The sequence below is a fragment of the Neltuma alba genome, unplaced genomic scaffold (genome assembly GCF_004799145.2).
Source record: "Neltuma alba isolate B1F8T4 unplaced genomic scaffold, ASM479914v2 tig00012522_pilon, whole genome shotgun sequence".
Lineage (NCBI taxonomy): Eukaryota > Viridiplantae > Streptophyta > Magnoliopsida > Fabales > Fabaceae > Neltuma > Neltuma alba.
In genome coordinates this window covers 179,616-196,534 of record NW_021636989.1, presented here as the reverse complement: position 1 = coordinate 196,534, position 16,919 = coordinate 179,616, and the positions used below count along the sequence as shown (strand labels likewise).

At 37.3% G+C, this 16,919-nt stretch overlaps 2 protein-coding genes across 2 annotated transcripts; one reads left to right on the top strand and one right to left on the bottom strand.

The window, feature by feature from the left end:
- Window positions 1–311: 311 nt before the first annotated feature.
- LOC114728170 (sucrose nonfermenting 4-like protein) lies at window positions 312–7,273 on the top strand. The gene is made up of 15 exons (XM_028915028.1): window positions 312–384; window positions 569–673; window positions 792–1,209; window positions 1,405–1,492; window positions 2,596–2,778; window positions 3,042–3,149; window positions 3,252–3,311; window positions 3,466–3,555; window positions 4,270–4,401; window positions 4,861–5,005; window positions 5,073–5,246; window positions 5,986–6,049; window positions 6,144–6,213; window positions 6,360–6,477; window positions 6,646–7,273. Exons 3-15 carry the CDS (start codon window positions 1,085–1,087, stop codon window positions 6,735–6,737), a joined length of 1,449 nt encoding a protein of 482 aa, XP_028770861.1. The 5' UTR covers window positions 312–384; window positions 569–673; window positions 792–1,084; the 3' UTR covers window positions 6,738–7,273.
- A 587-nt stretch (window positions 7,274–7,860) lies between these two features.
- On the bottom strand, window positions 7,861–16,834 carry LOC114728163 (protein ALWAYS EARLY 2). The gene is made up of 15 exons (XM_028915018.1): window positions 16,728–16,834; window positions 15,976–16,144; window positions 14,987–15,249; window positions 14,411–14,780; window positions 14,031–14,108; window positions 13,024–13,304; window positions 11,447–11,755; window positions 11,176–11,354; window positions 10,783–11,065; window positions 10,427–10,630; window positions 9,660–9,818; window positions 9,347–9,487; window positions 9,043–9,255; window positions 8,472–8,732; window positions 7,861–8,384 (listed from the first exon to the last, which is right to left on the bottom strand). The coding sequence occupies exons 1-15, from the start codon at window positions 16,752–16,754 to the stop codon at window positions 8,220–8,222; spliced, it is 3,102 nt and encodes a 1,033-aa protein (XP_028770851.1). The 5' UTR covers window positions 16,755–16,834; the 3' UTR covers window positions 7,861–8,219.
- Window positions 16,835–16,919: the final 85 nt, after the last annotated feature.

The window sequence follows — 16,919 nt, the reverse complement described above, 5'->3', positions numbered from 1 at the left end:
CGTCCCTGTCTACTCTAGATTAACCTAATTGCCGGTCAAATAAGTTCGTAGGGCTTGCTCGTTAATAAAAACGAGTGCGTAATCCTTACTGTAATCAAAATATTTATGTCACGAAACCCTTGATTTCGTAATGTAATGAACGTATTAAATAAAATCCCACCAATGCATGGCACGTATCCAAAGATTTAAATGACAAAAAGTAACAAAGTTGACCAGATTTGATTTCTGGATTTGCATATAATTGGGGGTACTATACTACAATGCATGATGCAGCGGATGGCCTTCTTTTGCAATGGTATTTTCATTTGCCCGATTTAGATCTCTTATCTCGCCTCTTCATTACATATTTACTGCTCGCTGTTTTTTCCCGCCCCTTGCTTCCTGGTAATCTCCTTTATTCTCTCATTGTTTTGTGTTAGCGGTATCTGCTGTTGTAATTATTTTAATGCGTTGTTTTGTTTTCCTCTCTTTCCTCTGCTCGCTTGTTCCTCTTTATATTATTTAGCTATAAATCACATTGCATTATACTTCCTGAGTATCGATAATTTTTTTGGTTTACTCTCTCGAGGTACGGCTTCTAACGTAGAATCACCTGAACGAATTAAAGCATAACCACGCTATTTGCTAGTTTTATTTCCCGGCAATTCAAGGGCTCTCGACTTCGAATCTCTCGGTAAAATTCTCGTACTCTTTACCAGATTGGATGGAAATTCTAGTACCTTTAGAAATTGCATCGGCAGAACTTCTAGTTTTTTTTTTTTTTTGACGGCACTATAATCCGTTCATTTCAGGTACCCAATTATTGATCAGCTCTGTCGATTGTTAGGCTTTTGGATTTAGTGGGCGCTGCGCATGGTTAAATTTCGGGGATTACAGTCATAGGGTGTGATTTCCCTGCGATAATTGTGAAGGTCCACTGCATGTGTGAGTCTTAAGGGGTCCTCTGCTCTGCTGTGGAGGATCCCGTGCGAAAAGGCTTTCTATGAAGTATTCTATTTGTGGAGATTACCGGCTATTCTCGGGTATACAAGTTGGAAAGTTGCTCTAAGTTGTGGGTGTTTTTTGCGTATCAAATCCCGGTGAAATGTTTGCTTCAGTAGCGGATACAGGACATGAAAGCAGTGGAGTGTCAGGATCCATTATGATTCCAAAGCGGTTCGTCTGGCCTTACGGGGGAAGAAAGGTGTTTCTTAGTGGCTCTTTCACAAGGTAGGATTTGAGTTATTGAATTATTCATTACAAATCTAGTTACTTTCTAGATCATCCTCATTTGTTGCTCAACATGATTGATGGTTCCATAGATATGATTGGCCTTGTTCTTGAGTGCATTCTTATAATTGTTTTCCCCCCCTTTTGTTTCTGTATTGGTCGCATTAATGTGATTTATAACCTTCATGTGTCCAGGTGGTCTGAACATATACCTATGTCTCCTATGGAGGGATGTCCTACTGCATTTCAAGTTATTTGCAGCTTAATGCCGGGATATCATCAGGTTGTTTGGCCCCTATGCTTTGTCAGACCTGAGGAAATACAATACTAGCGATTGAAACTTTACGTCATGTTCTTATATTTGACCAATGGACCATTTAGTTTGAATGCACTTCCCCTCAAAGATAAAAGTAGGGGGATGAGATTGTGGTTCCAAAACTCCAGTCCTTACTGCTTGCACAAGTTGCGGGAAAGAAAACGGAGGGATGTGCTTGTAAACAAGTTACTTTAAGACATCGTTTTTTCTGCTTATCGAGTCATATTTATGCATTGTTAGATTTTGGGGAGTAATTTTCAGTTATTCAGATTTTCCATAGAACTTTTGCAGTTGCCTACTCTTTTGTTTTATATATAACTGAGTAGACAACATTCTTTGATGTGAAGAGGTACTTTGTTGTTAACACGACTATATGCGGAATATGGGAATTTTGATAAGTTCTACCAAGTTTCATTGTGCTGTTACCGTATAACTTTTTTTTTTTTTTGGCCCCTTCTAGTCATATCCACCCCCTTTCTTGGTATTTTTCTCTTTGACAGAGCTTTTGCAGTTGCCTACTCTTTTGTTTTATATATAACTGAGTAGACAACATTCTTTGATGTGAAAAGGTACTTTGTTGTTAACATGACTGTATGCGGAATATGGGAATTTTGATAAGTTCTACCAAGTTTCACTGTGCTGTTACTGTATAACTTTTTTTTTTTGCCCCTTCTAGTCATATCCAGCCCCTTTCTTGGTATTTTTCTCTTTGGTGTGATGCCAAATTAATCAATAATTGGTAGGCTAGGTACTTGTTCTGTTCTATCCTGTAGCAACTAGTTGAATATGGATATGTTAGCTTTTGATGGTATGCTCCATTATGATGGTGAAAAGTGACAGTAGGTCAACAAATAGATAAATTGTTGTCACTCGTAATTTAGAGTGGAATTTAGCTAACTTATTTTACATTCTGGCCTTTCTCATTACCAAATGTAATGGTGCCCTTTTATTATTATTTGTTTCTGCTTGAGGTAATTTATGATAAATTAAATGTTGAAATCTGTAAGTATAGTATGGTAAGGATAATCAATTCAAACTGATGAAAATTTATCATCTTCAATGATGTGCAGTACAAATTTAATGTAGATGGTGAGTGGCAGCATGATGAGCAGCAACCATTTGTAACTGGGAGCTATGGAGTAGTGAATACTATTTTCTTGACAAGAGAACCGGATGCTTTGCCTTCCATCTTTATTCCTGAGATGCCTGGCAGATCCCACATGGAGGTTGATAATGATGTCTTTCGGCTTGTGGTAAGCTGTTTTCCCTTCCCTCTCATTCCCTCAGTGCTTCTGATCAGATTGAATCTTATCCATGCGTTATTTTTCTTTAATGGGACGATCTGGTGCCAAAATTTTTTTGATCTCATATATTTTATGATTCCTTTCATTCCTTTTTCTCTCTCTCTCTCTCTCTCTCTCTCTATTCTCCTTTCTTAGTTTGGGAGATCAAACTGTAATTTCTGTAGCCTTAAAGTTTTTGCTTCATTTAAGCTCCTTTGACTGCATATATCCAGGAAGCTAATTTAAGGGTGTCAGAGTCTGATCTGGAGGTCTCTTGCCACCGTATAGCAGTATTCTTGTCTACATATACTGCTTATGAGTTGCTTCCTGACTCAGGCAAGGTTTGAATATTACTCCTCGATTTTTTGTTGTGGCATTGAATGGGGATTTGACCCTGATTTGATGTTGCTTATTTGCTTCTGGTTTGATTGTTTCAATCACAGGTCGTTGCCTTTGATATCAACCTACCAGTTAAGCAGGCGTTCCATGTCCTTTATGAACAGGTATAATATCTTTCTCATTACACCATTAAAAAACATATATTTGCATTTCCATGGTCATAAAATCACGCATGTGAAGAGGCCCATGCAATGTCTGAGCATCTACTTGGTTGATATTTACCTCACATGTATGAATCATAACTTAATCTGCTTACAGGGCATACCTATGGCTCCTTTATGGGATTTTAGCAAGAGCCAGTTTGTTGGAGTGCTTAGTGCTATGGACTTCATTCTAATATTGAAAGAGGTTTGTGGGGATCAGAATTTTCATGTGACACTGCTGTGCTAAATTCTGAGACATGCCATAATCTGCATGCTACAAGCTGATTTATTAGTTTGACTCTTTTAAGGCCCTTGCAATGGCACATGCATATATAATAGTTTCTAGAGTGAAGCAGCTTCATGCGGACCACATTTTTTGAAGTTTAATAAATTTATGTGGCTCTGACAGATGATAATATTTGGTCTGCGGAATTAAAAGTAATTTGTTCAGTGTCATGCATTCACTAACTAGTTTATGTTTATGTATACATTATAAGCAAATTTTAGTCTGTATTTCTGTCTAAATATCTGTCGAACTTGTTAGAGTAAGGTATTATGCTATTATTCTTATGGTTCTAAAGAGAATTGTCAGGGGAAGAATCTTGAAAATATATACATTCTTGAATTTCCTAATCTGATGGCAAAACCTCTTCTAGTTCTTCCATTATGTTTTTGGCATCTCTGTTATTGTGAATATGCATGCTCATGCCTTTTATAATGAATCATTTCTGCATTTTAGTTTCTAAACTTACTCTTATAGAGAATTCATGGTGCATTCTTGTGTATTCACAGTCTTTTTCTTACAATGGTAGACATTGAATAGCAATGAAGTATTGTGTGAGTGATGTGAAAGAAGTTTACTCTAAATTTAATGCTTTTGCATTAAATTCTGTTGGTAATTTAACCTGTGTAATTTCAGCTGGGTAATCATGGGTCAAATTTGACTGAAGAGCAACTTGAGACTCATACTATAGCAGCATGGAAAGAGGTGAAGGTACAACAAAGCAGAACACTGGACAGTGGGAGATCATATCCTCAGCACTTTGTTCATGTAGGTGCCTCTGTTGTGATTTGTGACAAACTGCTCAAATGGGCATATGCTATTCTAACTTTTTTTTGTTGTTGCATGCATTGGTTGTTCTAAATTTTCATCTTCCCTTAAATGTTTAGTGTTTCCCTGCTTGAAACTCTGGGATGCAGAATTTGGTATTCAGCAATTTTAGGAGAAATGAGTGTTAAAACCGATCAAATATTTGAAAGACCGCTTTTCTTTTCTTTTTTAAAGTAACTCAAGGCTTATGATATGTTATAATTTTGTTAAATTATTTCTTCTGGGAGGCAGACTGCTTTAAAATTTCTTAGATGGCATAAAAAGTTTGAAAGGTTGTTTGACATTATGAATAGAAGACATTGCTCGTTAGCTTCCCTCTCCTTAATAATAGCGTTCTTCATCTGAAGTATTTTGTCTCGTGTGATTTTTCTTTATGCTGAATTTATGTTTAATCTCCAGGCTGGCCCTCATGAGTGCCTGAAAGATGTGGCTTTGAAAATTTTGCAAAACAATGTGGCATCAGTTCCTATTATTCAGTCCGGATCACAGGATGGTTCATTTCCTCAGCTGCTACATCTTGCTTCGTTGTCAGAAATCCTAAAATGTAAGCTTCTAGATCTTTTTGTTTTGGGAAAATGGTTTAAAACTAATGCATGAACTTAATTTTTCAGGTATTTGCAGGCACTTTAAGCATTCCTCCAGTTCCTTGCCCATTTTTCATCTGCCAATCGGTTCATTACCTATGGGTACATGGGTGCCAAAAGTTGGGGAATCAAATACACAGCCACTTGCAATGCTTAGGTCAAATGCATCTCTTGGTGCTGCCCTGTCTCTGTTAATTCAAGGTGATTATTTTTCTTCTGTTGCTTAGAGATCAAGGTTTTTCTTGTTAGCAATTAAATGTTCCAGCAACATTTAGGTTAATATTGTTTTATGCAAAATATGCTTGAATTCCAACTCCATGCTGAAAACAGGGACTTATATAGTAAGTTCTTGCAGAAATAACTGTCGAACTTTAGGAAAGAAAAGAAAAGAATAGCAAAATAGACTCCTCTTGCTTTGAGAGGCTAGAGTTTCTTCCAAGCCATACTGAATTCTTGCTTGTCCCCCTTTCTAAACCCCCATCTCCTCTGCTCCTCATATGTTTCCCATCAAGAGCATAAACTCTCCTCTTCCTCTTGTCCCGTGTAATATTTAGCGTTTTAGTTCCTGTTTCTTTCTTGCTGGACGCCTCATAGGCAGATAACGCTGCCCTGGGCTCCCATGCACTATCTTTTCTCCACTCTCTTCTCATAGGTCTTCAGCACCCTTGGGAGGGCCTGTAGTTACTGATCCGTTGTATCGCTGCTCTTCTTTTTTTTTTTTAATCAAGTTTTCCATCATGTATGTTAAAACATACTTCAATTTCGAAATGGATTGAAAAATTGAACCGTCCTTTTCTCCATTAAACATCTTGCTACTATTTGAGAACTTGGATTTTATTTATTTATTATGTAATATTGGTGGTGTGGTTAGGAGCATAACAGTTACATTTGACTTATTTCTAGCTTTTGGTCTTTTATGTGAAATTACTCTCCTTTGCAGCTGAAGTTAGTTCAATACCCATTGTGGATGGTAATGACTCGTTGCTTGACATATATTCAAGAAGGTAATATCTCACACTCGTTCATTGTGCCCATGAGGATCCAAGTTTCTATTTTATACCTTGGAAGTGGTTTGATACGTGCCTGTTTTCTTCTCAGTGATATTACTGCACTGGCTAAAGATAAAGCTTATGCATGGATATCGCTTGATGAAATTAGCATCCATCAGGTAATATTTCAATGACACTTAATGTGCCTCTCTTCTGGAAAATGTTAACACTAGCAAGAATATATGAGTTTAGGGAACGGCGGAGTTAAATAAAATTCTTACTTGGTTTCACTTTCCTAATTTTGATTTGCATCTCATGGTCGCAGGCACTGCTCTTGGGACAAGATGGAAATTCACCTTATGGCTTTTACAATGGTCAGAGATGTCATATGTGTTTGAGATCTGATTCATTGTATAAAGTGATGGAGCGGTTAGCTAATCCTGGTATGTTCTTTACTGACAACCCCTTGCTTCATTTCTTCTCTACATTCTCCATATATTTTTGAAGAAAAAAATGAATATACATACATATATGTATATTGTGAAGCAAAGGAAAGAAAAGGAAGGTATCTTCAGTCACCAGTTTTCGTCAATTTTATGTTAACAACACAGGGGTTAGAAGACTTGTGGTTGTGGAGCCAGGCAGCAAGCGCGTGGAGGGGATTATTTCGTTGAGGGATGTGTTCAGATTCTTGTTAGGATAGTTTGGTGGATATATGGACTGCCATATACAGAGAAGGAAAGTCTGCTGTGTGGCAATGGAAAGGACTTACTTGTTTTGTAAGTTGTCTCCGAGCTTTGCCCTGGCCTTCCTGATCTGCTTATTTTTCAGTGTTTGGTTGGATGGGCATCTCGGCCGAGGCCCACTCTAGTTTTTAGGATAGAGTTTGAAGTGAAAAAGTTCCTAAATCAGGCTTCGTTTTTCTCCTTTAAACACATCATAACCAAAACATTATCTCCTCTGTGCCGGCACATCTGCAATGCCTGTGTCCTGTGCTAACAAGTTCGAGGAGAAAAAGGAAAAGGAATTAAAAATAAAGGGAAGTAGTGGATGAAAAATTAAGCTGTCTGTGCTACCTTGTCATTCGTTCGTTGTAGAATGTTCATGATGGCCGGTTTGTATTGCTTTTATGTTGCATCTCTCAACGCATGACTTGCAAACGTGCAAGTTGACTGCAACGAAATAATATTTCATTTTTCTTGTGAATTAAATCGACGATTATATGTGGTCAAGCAAAAAGAGGATGAGGACCAGCATTTGTTTCCATCCGAGTTAGTTAAACCAGTGCCAGCAGGTTCCACCCCTCACCCCAACCTTTTTTTTTGGGAAACAGGCTTGATTTTTATTATATATGGTTACTAAAGTAAATGCATTTAAGAAGGGTAGCTGTATTGTCGTCGAGTCCATGACTCATTTTCGTAATGGATGAACAACTGAGTCTAAGAAGGGTAGCTGTATTGTCGTCGAGTCCATGACTCATTTTCGTAATGGATGAACAACTGAGTCGTGCACTAATTTTCTTAATTGGAAAATTCGCGGTTAATGCATTCCGTTTCTCTGTTTTCTTCTTTTCTCTTTCCGGGCAAGACGTTAATATTTTTATTGAAAATTTATATAAGGATGCTTTAAGTCAATATTAACGAGTTAGTTTCTTTAATACCAGTTCATAATAAGATGATAAAAAAATGTGGCTAAAATTAGTTAAGAATGGGTCGTGATTTGACTTGGGAGCCTCGAATTCCACTGTCACAAAGGCGATCACTTGCTGTTTGCTCACACTGTTAAACATATGTCAGACGTTGAAAATAAGAGAAATGCACATGCAGTTTAAACATCGAAATGCAATCAACTGGATAATTTCTTAAAATTACAATGTTGTAGAAAATTGCATTGGGAAGCATGTTCATTGGAAACTAATCTAAATGAAACAGCAGATGCAAACAAACAGCATCAAGACTGTTAACTTCGAACCCTCAGTTACGCATCAAAGCTTGATCCACCACCCAAGCGCAAATTTATTATAAGAAATGTAGACGAGGGTGGTGAAATATATTATCACTAATACTAACTAGCAACGAAGCTTGCTGACATGAAATGAACATAATATTACAGGGGGACGACGAACTCAATTGAATTTTCCAGCATCATATGTACAACAAATTAACAATACAAGAGAGGATACAAATCAAGTCGGGATAAGAGCTAAAATCTGGGTCTTAATTCGTCCCATGCACATCTTAATTTCCCTGTATATAGGAAGGTTTTGAGGACAGCAGGGATGCAGGCTGTTCACGGCTGAATCTAATATCTGAGCAACATCAGCTGGTGGGTATTGCCGTTCAGTACAAGTCTGTTAAATAGAAATATTCAGGATTAGAAAGAACCGCAGTGCTGCATTTTTTTTTTTGGGTTACTTCTTATGCTGGTATTTAATTACCTGAATCATGATCAAAGTAGCAACGCATGATGTAATGAGCTCGGAAGGAACTTGAGTATCAACTTTGTGGGAATCATTCAGCAATTTCGGACCTGATGTATCACTATGCAGAGTTTCTGACGCACAGCAAATCGACTGATCATGGAGACCAAAACTGCCATTCACTTTAGAGTTGGAGGCCAATTGTTGATAATCAATGGAATCCAACGCTTGCCCTATCCTCATGAAAGCATCATCACCTTCTTTAGTCGAAGACAATGTCTGAAGCATCAAGAAATTTAAGTTAGAGAGAGCTTTTCAAGAGATTGTCCTTGGACAATGTTTCAAATTTCAATTCAATTGCACTTACTCAGCCCTGCAATATCACATCTTCTTTGGATTGAGGTTAAGACAAAGTGTTTAAAACAAATCAATTATGGATAAAAAGAAAAAGTAAGAATAAATTGTAAAGACAGAGAAATGCTAAGCCTCTGGTCTTATATTGCCAAAGTAGGCAGCGAAAATATGAGTGTTCAAAATCATTTTACATATAATTTATAATGACCATGAGAGAATAGGCAAGTCCACCAACCTGAATTGCAGCATCTACCATGGCATGTGCTCTTAGCCTGGATCCTTTGATAATTTCAATAACGCCTGATGCTAACTCTTGCGTTAGAGAACTATCTAATGCACATGGAAGATCATCTTGAACATTGAAACTTGCAGGGGTCTTCACCCAAGGTAATGGAGAGTTTCCAGTGTATGTATTTCGTTGCCTCAAGTTAAGAAGAGCAGAAGAAACCTGAAAATAAAATGACCAACCAATTGATATTTCGAGGCCCAAGTAAGAATGTTTGTATTGAAAGAAATAATAATTCACGGAAGCCACATGCCTGCCCACTGGCTTCCTTTAGCTGTACAAGTACCGTGGCGTAATGCTTCTTGAAAGACTCTGAATCTTTAAAGTAGTCTACGTCATTTTGGTTTTCCAATATGTCATTATTTGCATTTCTAAGCTCCATTAACAATTTTTCCTGTAACACCCAACCCACCCCACCAAACAAAAATCAGCAAAAATCAAATAACTAAGCTAAGTCAATCCACCTAAACACTGACAAAGCACCTAAACGAATAGGGCATAAGACTGGAAACATATAACAGTTTCCAAATGAACTGCAAAAAACATCTGTTCATGTTCATACAAACCTTTTTATCTAGAGCACGAGTCAGTTCAGAAAGGGCACGTATATCAGCTTCTCTGGCTTGATGATGTGTGAATGTACAAGGCTGAGCATATGCTTCCTGTAGTGTATCAACATTATCAATGGTTCCAACCTTTGCTTGGGCAACATGATTAACATCCTCCTGCAAGGTTTTAGGGAAAATAAATTATCTAATTTTAAAATTAGAATATCAACATCAACAATTAGCCTGTAGCTGTGGAGACCCAAACAGCTAACCTATACGAGTGAAGCACAGAAAATTAAACAGGACTACCACAAGTAGTTTAGGGTATTACTATAGCCGAGCTTAAGGATAAGAGAAAAATGGGCCAAACAATTCACCAGTGAATTAAAGCAGTGCGAAACATTTTCATTAGATGGAGGCAGATTCATCAAAGTTCAAACTTTGTAATAGTGGTCTCAATATCTCATGATGAACGGAAACAAAAATATTAGGCAAGAAAACCAATCCTCTAGCACCTATAACTTTAGGCAAGAAAACCAATCCTCTAGCACCTATAACTTATAAGACCTGGGAAAGGAAAGGAAAAATTCTGACTTAATGGAAGACCCCTCCATTGGCATTTAATTGCACCTAAGTCGTGAAAGTGATGAGAAATCAATACAAGCAGAGTACACGCACTCATACATTAAGTAACAAAAACTTCTTTCAAGGAAGGATGCAATGCGAAAGGATTTGAAGCATGGTGTATAGTTAAATACAGAATTCTGAGATTTCATATATCTAACCTTTCCCGCCTTTACCAAAGTACTTGAAGAGGCGGGTGGCTTCTCCAGGGGTCCACATGAACCGCCTATTACCCCACCCTCAAAATTAGAAATTTCATTTATCTGTAGCGGTTTGCCCATATGAGAAACTTTGCCAGCACCAATTTGTCTTCTCAGAGCTTCTGGCATATTATCCACGGGATTCACAGGCATGCAATCAATATCCTGCACCATAAATAACATTCATCAGAAAAGAGAAAAGAAGTACGTCTTATTTTCTGATTTCACAGATTTTTCATCTTAGATTAAAACTACATACTCATGAATGTCCACAATTTTTTCAATGAAAATGGCATGATAATAAGAGATGATATTACCATGACAAATTCAACCCCTAATTCAGGACGGTCAAATTGAACCCTGCATTTGTCATGGTCAACAGTAAGCACACTCCCATCATGAACCTCTCTTGATTTGGGGTGAATAGCAATTACTCGTTGTCCAACAGATAAAGGTCTCGCTAGATCTGTTGGGAGTCCATCCCTGATACCAGTGCGGAGTTCAGTGTAATGTTTCCTCACAGATTCCCTATACTGTTTGAGTTTTTGTCTTTCTTCATGAAGAAAGTGCTCAGAGAACCTGCGAGGTTTCCCCAGGGAACTGCAGAAACAAGCAAAATTGATGTCAGATATGTCCAGTGCTGTATGTACGTATGTAAAAGTCTACAAGAAATAGTGATAAATCAGGGTAATCAAAACTAAATTTCACACCTTTTTATAACACTCCACTCAACACGAGTTAGCCTTGGGATATTCCCTAATCCAACATGGTTTAAGTACTCCATGAATTCCCTTTTGGCAAACCACGGATAATCAATTGCACTATAAAACCACTCAAAAGTACACCACCTGCGAACCGTATACGATGACAAGCAGCCAGAAAGCTTTTCCTGAAAATTATACTATTAGTCATAAAAAGAACAAAGCATGACTTTAAGCTACAGGGAGCATAGTCCACTTAAATTAACATAAAAGCTTTTACCTTTAAATATGGAGCCCTGTCTTGAAGGTTGGAAGAGTACTTACTAGGTTGTTTTTTCAATATGTTCTCAGAAGATTTCTCTTTCATATTGAATGTCTTCTGTAGAGTCATCTTACGCCTACTTTTTTTATTTGGTAAACTAACTTCACTTGCTAGTGGAATTTCTGCAGTTGATACTGTTAAATCTTTTGGATCACTGCACAAGGAGCTCTCCGATGATCTGACTGGTTTCAATTGTTTTGGGAGCGCAAAAACCTGACCACTCTGTTTTCCTTTAACCATTGGTTTGTTCTCTTCATCAGATACAGCCTACAAGGCACACCCCCCATCTTTAATGAGTACATGATAAATAATTGAGAAGCCTCTTTTAAAGATGATAAGCTTTTCTTCATTTCCTTCAGATACACATTATGATATGTCCCCAGAAAGGACAGATATCTAGCCTTATATTATTGTCATTACATATATACATATTCTATTATTTACTGATAAAGTTATAATGATATTTTTGTGCCTCTGGACCAATATAGACATAGAGAGTGCATCAGACAAGGATGGTGATCTACTATGACAGAAATAAGTTCTTATAACATCCATACAGATTGAGCGCTGATGGTAAGAATCAGAACTTGTAGGAACATTTTTAAAAATCAAGTGAAAACTTGAGTGCTTTAAAATTTTAATATGAAACATCAGTCCTAACCCCTTTAGGAGTTCTAATCTCTCGTACTAAGAAAATGTCAAAACCTAGACACATAATCCCATGTATTGCCCAGGGCCTAAAAAATAAGCTGCTGTGAAGCTTGTTATAAATTGTCATATTTTATATTGATTGATATAAAGCATTCCTCACGTGTACGTGTTTGTGAGCATTTGCTCCCTTCCCATATAGGTGGCTAACAAGCACCAAATCACATCTAACTATTCTAACAATTGCAAGTCAACACACCTTTTGAATTAGGAAGAAATATACTAGCCTGCACTAATTCTAGTACCACCCTTTTGCCCAATTGTCAAAGTCCTAAAGGCCATTTAGTAAACATAATGGAATTAAATGAACTAAGAGTGATTTTGTCAATGCAAAATGTCTTTCATACATCTGAATGAAAATAGCAACAAAAAATGATACTTACTGTTAATCAATGATATATACTATCCGACATATCTTGTTTTCACTTAAACCAAAAGAGTTCTTAGATAATAGAACAAAAATCTTCAGGGCAAAATAGCCGTCTCAAAACAATAGCACTTGCATGTCGTTCTAGAGATATAATTTGATGTTCATTATCTAATGACTCACATACCTCATTATTCAAGGTATAACTTGGGATGAGAATCCAAATTTGTATTTGATATCTAACCACAAAGGAGTAGCTCTCCATTTATTTAATGCATAAATAGTAGATATTATATATTGAAGAATTGGATGGATAATGAATGCGCGATTACCAAGTACAATATAAGCATAACAAGTTCGACACTATATTATAACCAAACACAATAAACTCTCCTTTCTCTGTAGCCTAGCAATGAACTAGCCACTACATTGTGTTTAAAATAATAAGAAACATGCTTACCTTAGAGACCACAGACTTGCGTTTTCTTTTCCATGTCTTATCAGGAGTTATAAGTTCTTTTGATTCAGCTGAAGCATTCGTTTCATTTTCTAACTCCCGGCCAAGTTTAGATTTTCTCATCGTTGAAGCATCAACTCCAGGAACTGCATGAAAAACCTTTTGTTTTGGACCTGGGAGTTTAAGTTTGTCTCTGTTTTGGCTAGTAAACGTAGTTTCAGGCAAAGCAGTCTTATCATCTTTATCAACAGTCATTCTTTCCTCCTTCAACTGGACCGATGACTCTGATGGGGCAATGAAGAATGAGAGAATATGAATGAATTTAAATCAAATGGAAAGAAAAATTCTTGTAAAACCCCAATCATAGCAACTATAGAAGCAACAATATTAGGTTTTTTCTGTTGGCCTAACTAACTAGAAGATGAGTTTAGGTTTAAGGATTTAGGTAGAATATGATCTCAATGTATGTGATGATTCAGAAATAGCAAGCCATTTATTTTTGCATTACCAGAAATGACATCCATTTGGAGTACATAATTCGGAACTTTGACTGAATATTGCATGTATCCTCAGAATTTGGAATATTATTTTATGACTAACTTTTGACTATTTGAAGCTACAACAAAAATAATGGCAACGATCATTCTATGCCGCTTTTTGGTGGCTGCTGATGGAAACAGAAATTTGCTTTTGGTCTCCCTTTGGTGCTCAGCAGTATCTTAAAGGGAGGTTCTCCTACAGATATACAAAGGGATCGGAAAGATTGGAAAGTGGCTCTCTATAACAATGACTCATGCAGATAGGCTTATTACATAAACTAAACCAAATCAAATCAATCTAAGTTAAATAGAGAACTGCAATTTGTGTTGAATCAGATGAGGTTCAAAACTGAAGAATAAATTCTTCCTATTTTACTGTGACTTCATAGCACTCTCTCTACTCGTTCATAGGTATGTGTGCATCTACATGTCTCATGCGCTGATGCAAATCATCAATGACCAAGCTCTTACCAGAATCCATTGCAGAGCCAGGCATCATTAAAGACAGATCAGCCAAAGTTTGTAAAGCATCCAAGGCAGAGCTTTCATCTATAGGATAAAAAAATTAAAACTGTCACAGATAAGAGAAAGGAAGTAGATAAAATAAATTGTAACCCAGTAAGAAGCTTTTATCTATAGTCTAGTGACATGAAAACTCCCTTGTAAGTGGGAGATCACAGATTTATCCTTGATTGTAACCTCAGGCTGTTAGTGTTTGCCTTTCTAATTTTTTTTTTTTTGGGGGGGGGGGGGGGGAGCACAATGGTCCAAACATTCACCCCGCCCAAGCCACAGGAGGAAAAGGAACAGAAAGACGTAATTTGCAGAGAGTTACGCAGCAATAGAGTTACCTCCAAAGAAAAGTTTTTTGCTTCGTTTCCTCTGACCTTTAGGAGAGAATCGCTCGGGTTTGGCATTAGTAACCTCACTATCAACCTTTTCCTTCAAAGAATTAAAATAAAGTCCTTCTTCAGTGCCACTACATGCTTCTCCACCATCATCAAACTGATAGTTTCGAACATTTTCTGCTTTCTCTTTCTTTCTGTATGTTTTCTTCCCCTTCTGATGTACTTCAACTGTGCCAATGCCTTCCATGTTCGTCAATGGACTAGTATCTCTAGCATATTCTCCATTTTCAGCCTCTCCGCTCTCTACGCTACCTTCCGGGCACTCTTCATCCGCAGAAGCCTCGTGAAACTTGGGACGAGCTGTCTTTGACTGCTGGTGCAAGTTTACAAGTTAGAAAATAGCATATTCAAACCTTTAAAATGACGGCTTATCAGACACAAGCAAGTCAATCACAAAGGTTGGCATGAGATTTTAATTATATGCCATGCTAGAAATTCAGAACACAACTAACTCTTCAAGTGGTGATCTTGTTAATGTGAACAAGTTGATGGCAGAAAATGATGTGAACATTCTAATACCATTCTTTCCCAGCTTTGAACAGGAGAGGATTTCTGCTCTGCTCTTCTGTATTGAGTTTGAGAAATATGAGGAGAGCCTCCTCTTTGTGCAGCCTCGGTTAAAGCCAGTGCTGCAACATGAGCAACTTCATCATCATTAGCATTACTCTCTGATTTCAGGCTTCTTTTAATTGGTGAAACAAAATTTTCCCGATTGAATTTTTTATGAGAGTGGGAAATCGGTATGCGAGGCGTTCGTTTTCCAACTGCACGAGGCTGGCTACCTAATTAATTAACAACCATCAGCAAAGCAATCTATTGCAAATTGTCATAATATAAACAAAAAAAAGATCCAAGTAAACAAGCAACAACGCTTTGATGAAATTTACATTACTCCTCAAATTTCATGGTTTAATCAAGATGAGCGGAAGTTTTCAAGTTGCATGTGCTAGTTAACATTGAGTGGAAGGACAAGGGTTCAGGAAGAGGGCTGTGTTAAGGCCTTTAATGGTCAATGAAAAATTTTGTTGAATCTCTATGCCACTATTCATTTTTAATCACTGGGACTTTCATAGTGGACATGGAACCTGCCAATGCCAAATGATACATGAAAACCCTCTACCTACCTCCAGAAGTTGGTGTATGATTAATTTCTCCATAGTAAAATCTCTTGACATTAGTGATATCACAATCTTGCTCAAAGTCACGTCATGATAATTCCAATGAAAATAAGACCCCTTGATTACATCAAATTTCAGTAACCTGAATCACTGCGTTGCATGATTACAAACTAAACTTGAAGATTCAATTTAAAATATGGTTAGTGCTATGAGCTCTGAAATTCTAGAACAAAATCCAGAGTGAAAAATATCTTTTGTAAAAGTTTCCGTTTGCTCTTTCCAGGGGGAAAGGAGGGGCTGAGGGGGTAGGATTCACTGATTCAGCACGTCTTCCTGTCAACTACATTCTATCACAAACAGGATCTTTTGAGACACTGCAAAAGTAATTACCATCAAAGTGTCTTTTCTTCAACAAAGAGAGACAACCATCATTAGAAGCAACTGAATGACTTTGAACAGAATCTTTAGAAAAACTAAGCTGAACTTTCCCACGCTTCCGTTTCAAAGGTTTTTGAGATTCTGGTGCATCACTACTCTCCTTATCACTATCACTCCCTTCCTGTCAATTGTCAGTGGGCAAATATGCGATTCAGATTTGGACAAAATAAACATGCAATTCATAACACATACTCAAATTATGAGGGAAAAATAACAAATCGAAACCAAATTCAGAAGGAAAAAAACTGCAATGATAATTGAGCTATCATACAGGTAACCCCCCCCCCCAAAAAAACAAAAACAAAAACTCAATAATTACAACAGATTTTTTCATTTACTTTCAGGTAGCTTCTTTTTTGGAAGCCAAAAATAACAATTTTCATAAAGGATCCATGAGGTAGCATAGAATGCCTAAATCCCAAACTGAGTAGCACAGTCCACCTCAGGAGCCTACTTTTGAATGGTTCCCACCTACCTTAAGTTTCACCCATCCTCCACAACAGTAACTACTTTCAGCTCCTACTGGCCAGATGCCCCCTACCCCACCACAAAGAAAGACCCATCTTCAAACATCATCTTTGAACAGGAATAAACAACCAATTGAGAGTAAATAATGAAGGAAATTAGCATCATAGTACAATTGTGAATGCAGCTGAGAGCAAAACCAATACAGGCGCATCAAAATCTGGACACTTGGACCATACCAGCACATTATAATGATCAGTCATCATTGCTATGAGACCAACAACAGAAGCTGTCCCCTCTGGAAGAGATAAATACGCCTGCAAATTGAAGGCATTCAAGTAGAGAAAGTGCAGTTAAATTACACTTGAAACAAATGAACCACACAACATTGATAAGCCATTTCATGATAGCTAGAACTGAAAAACTTGTAA

Bases quoted from the DNA above. Each gene is read 5' to 3' on its own strand.
- LOC114728170 (XM_028915028.1), top strand. From the start codon at position 1,085: ATGTTTGCTTCAGTAGCGGATACAGGACATGAAAGCAGTGGAGTGTCA. The intron at 1,210-1,404 runs GTAGGATTTGAG...TCATGTGTCCAG, and splicing joins CTTAGTGGCTCTTTCACAAG to GTGGTCTGAACATATACCTA. The intron at 2,779-3,041 runs GTAAGCTGTTTT...GCATATATCCAG, and splicing joins ATGATGTCTTTCGGCTTGTG to GAAGCTAATTTAAGGGTGTC.
- LOC114728163 (XM_028915018.1), bottom strand. From the start codon at position 16,754: ATGATGACTGATCATTATAATGTGCTG. The intron at 11,355-11,446 runs GTAAAAGCTTTT...TATAATTTTCAG, and splicing joins ACAGGGCTCCATATTTAAAG to GAAAAGCTTTCTGGCTGCTT. The intron at 8,733-9,042 runs GTTGGTGGACTT...TTGATGCTTCAG, and splicing joins TGGTAGATGCTGCAATTCAG to ACATTGTCTTCGACTAAAGA.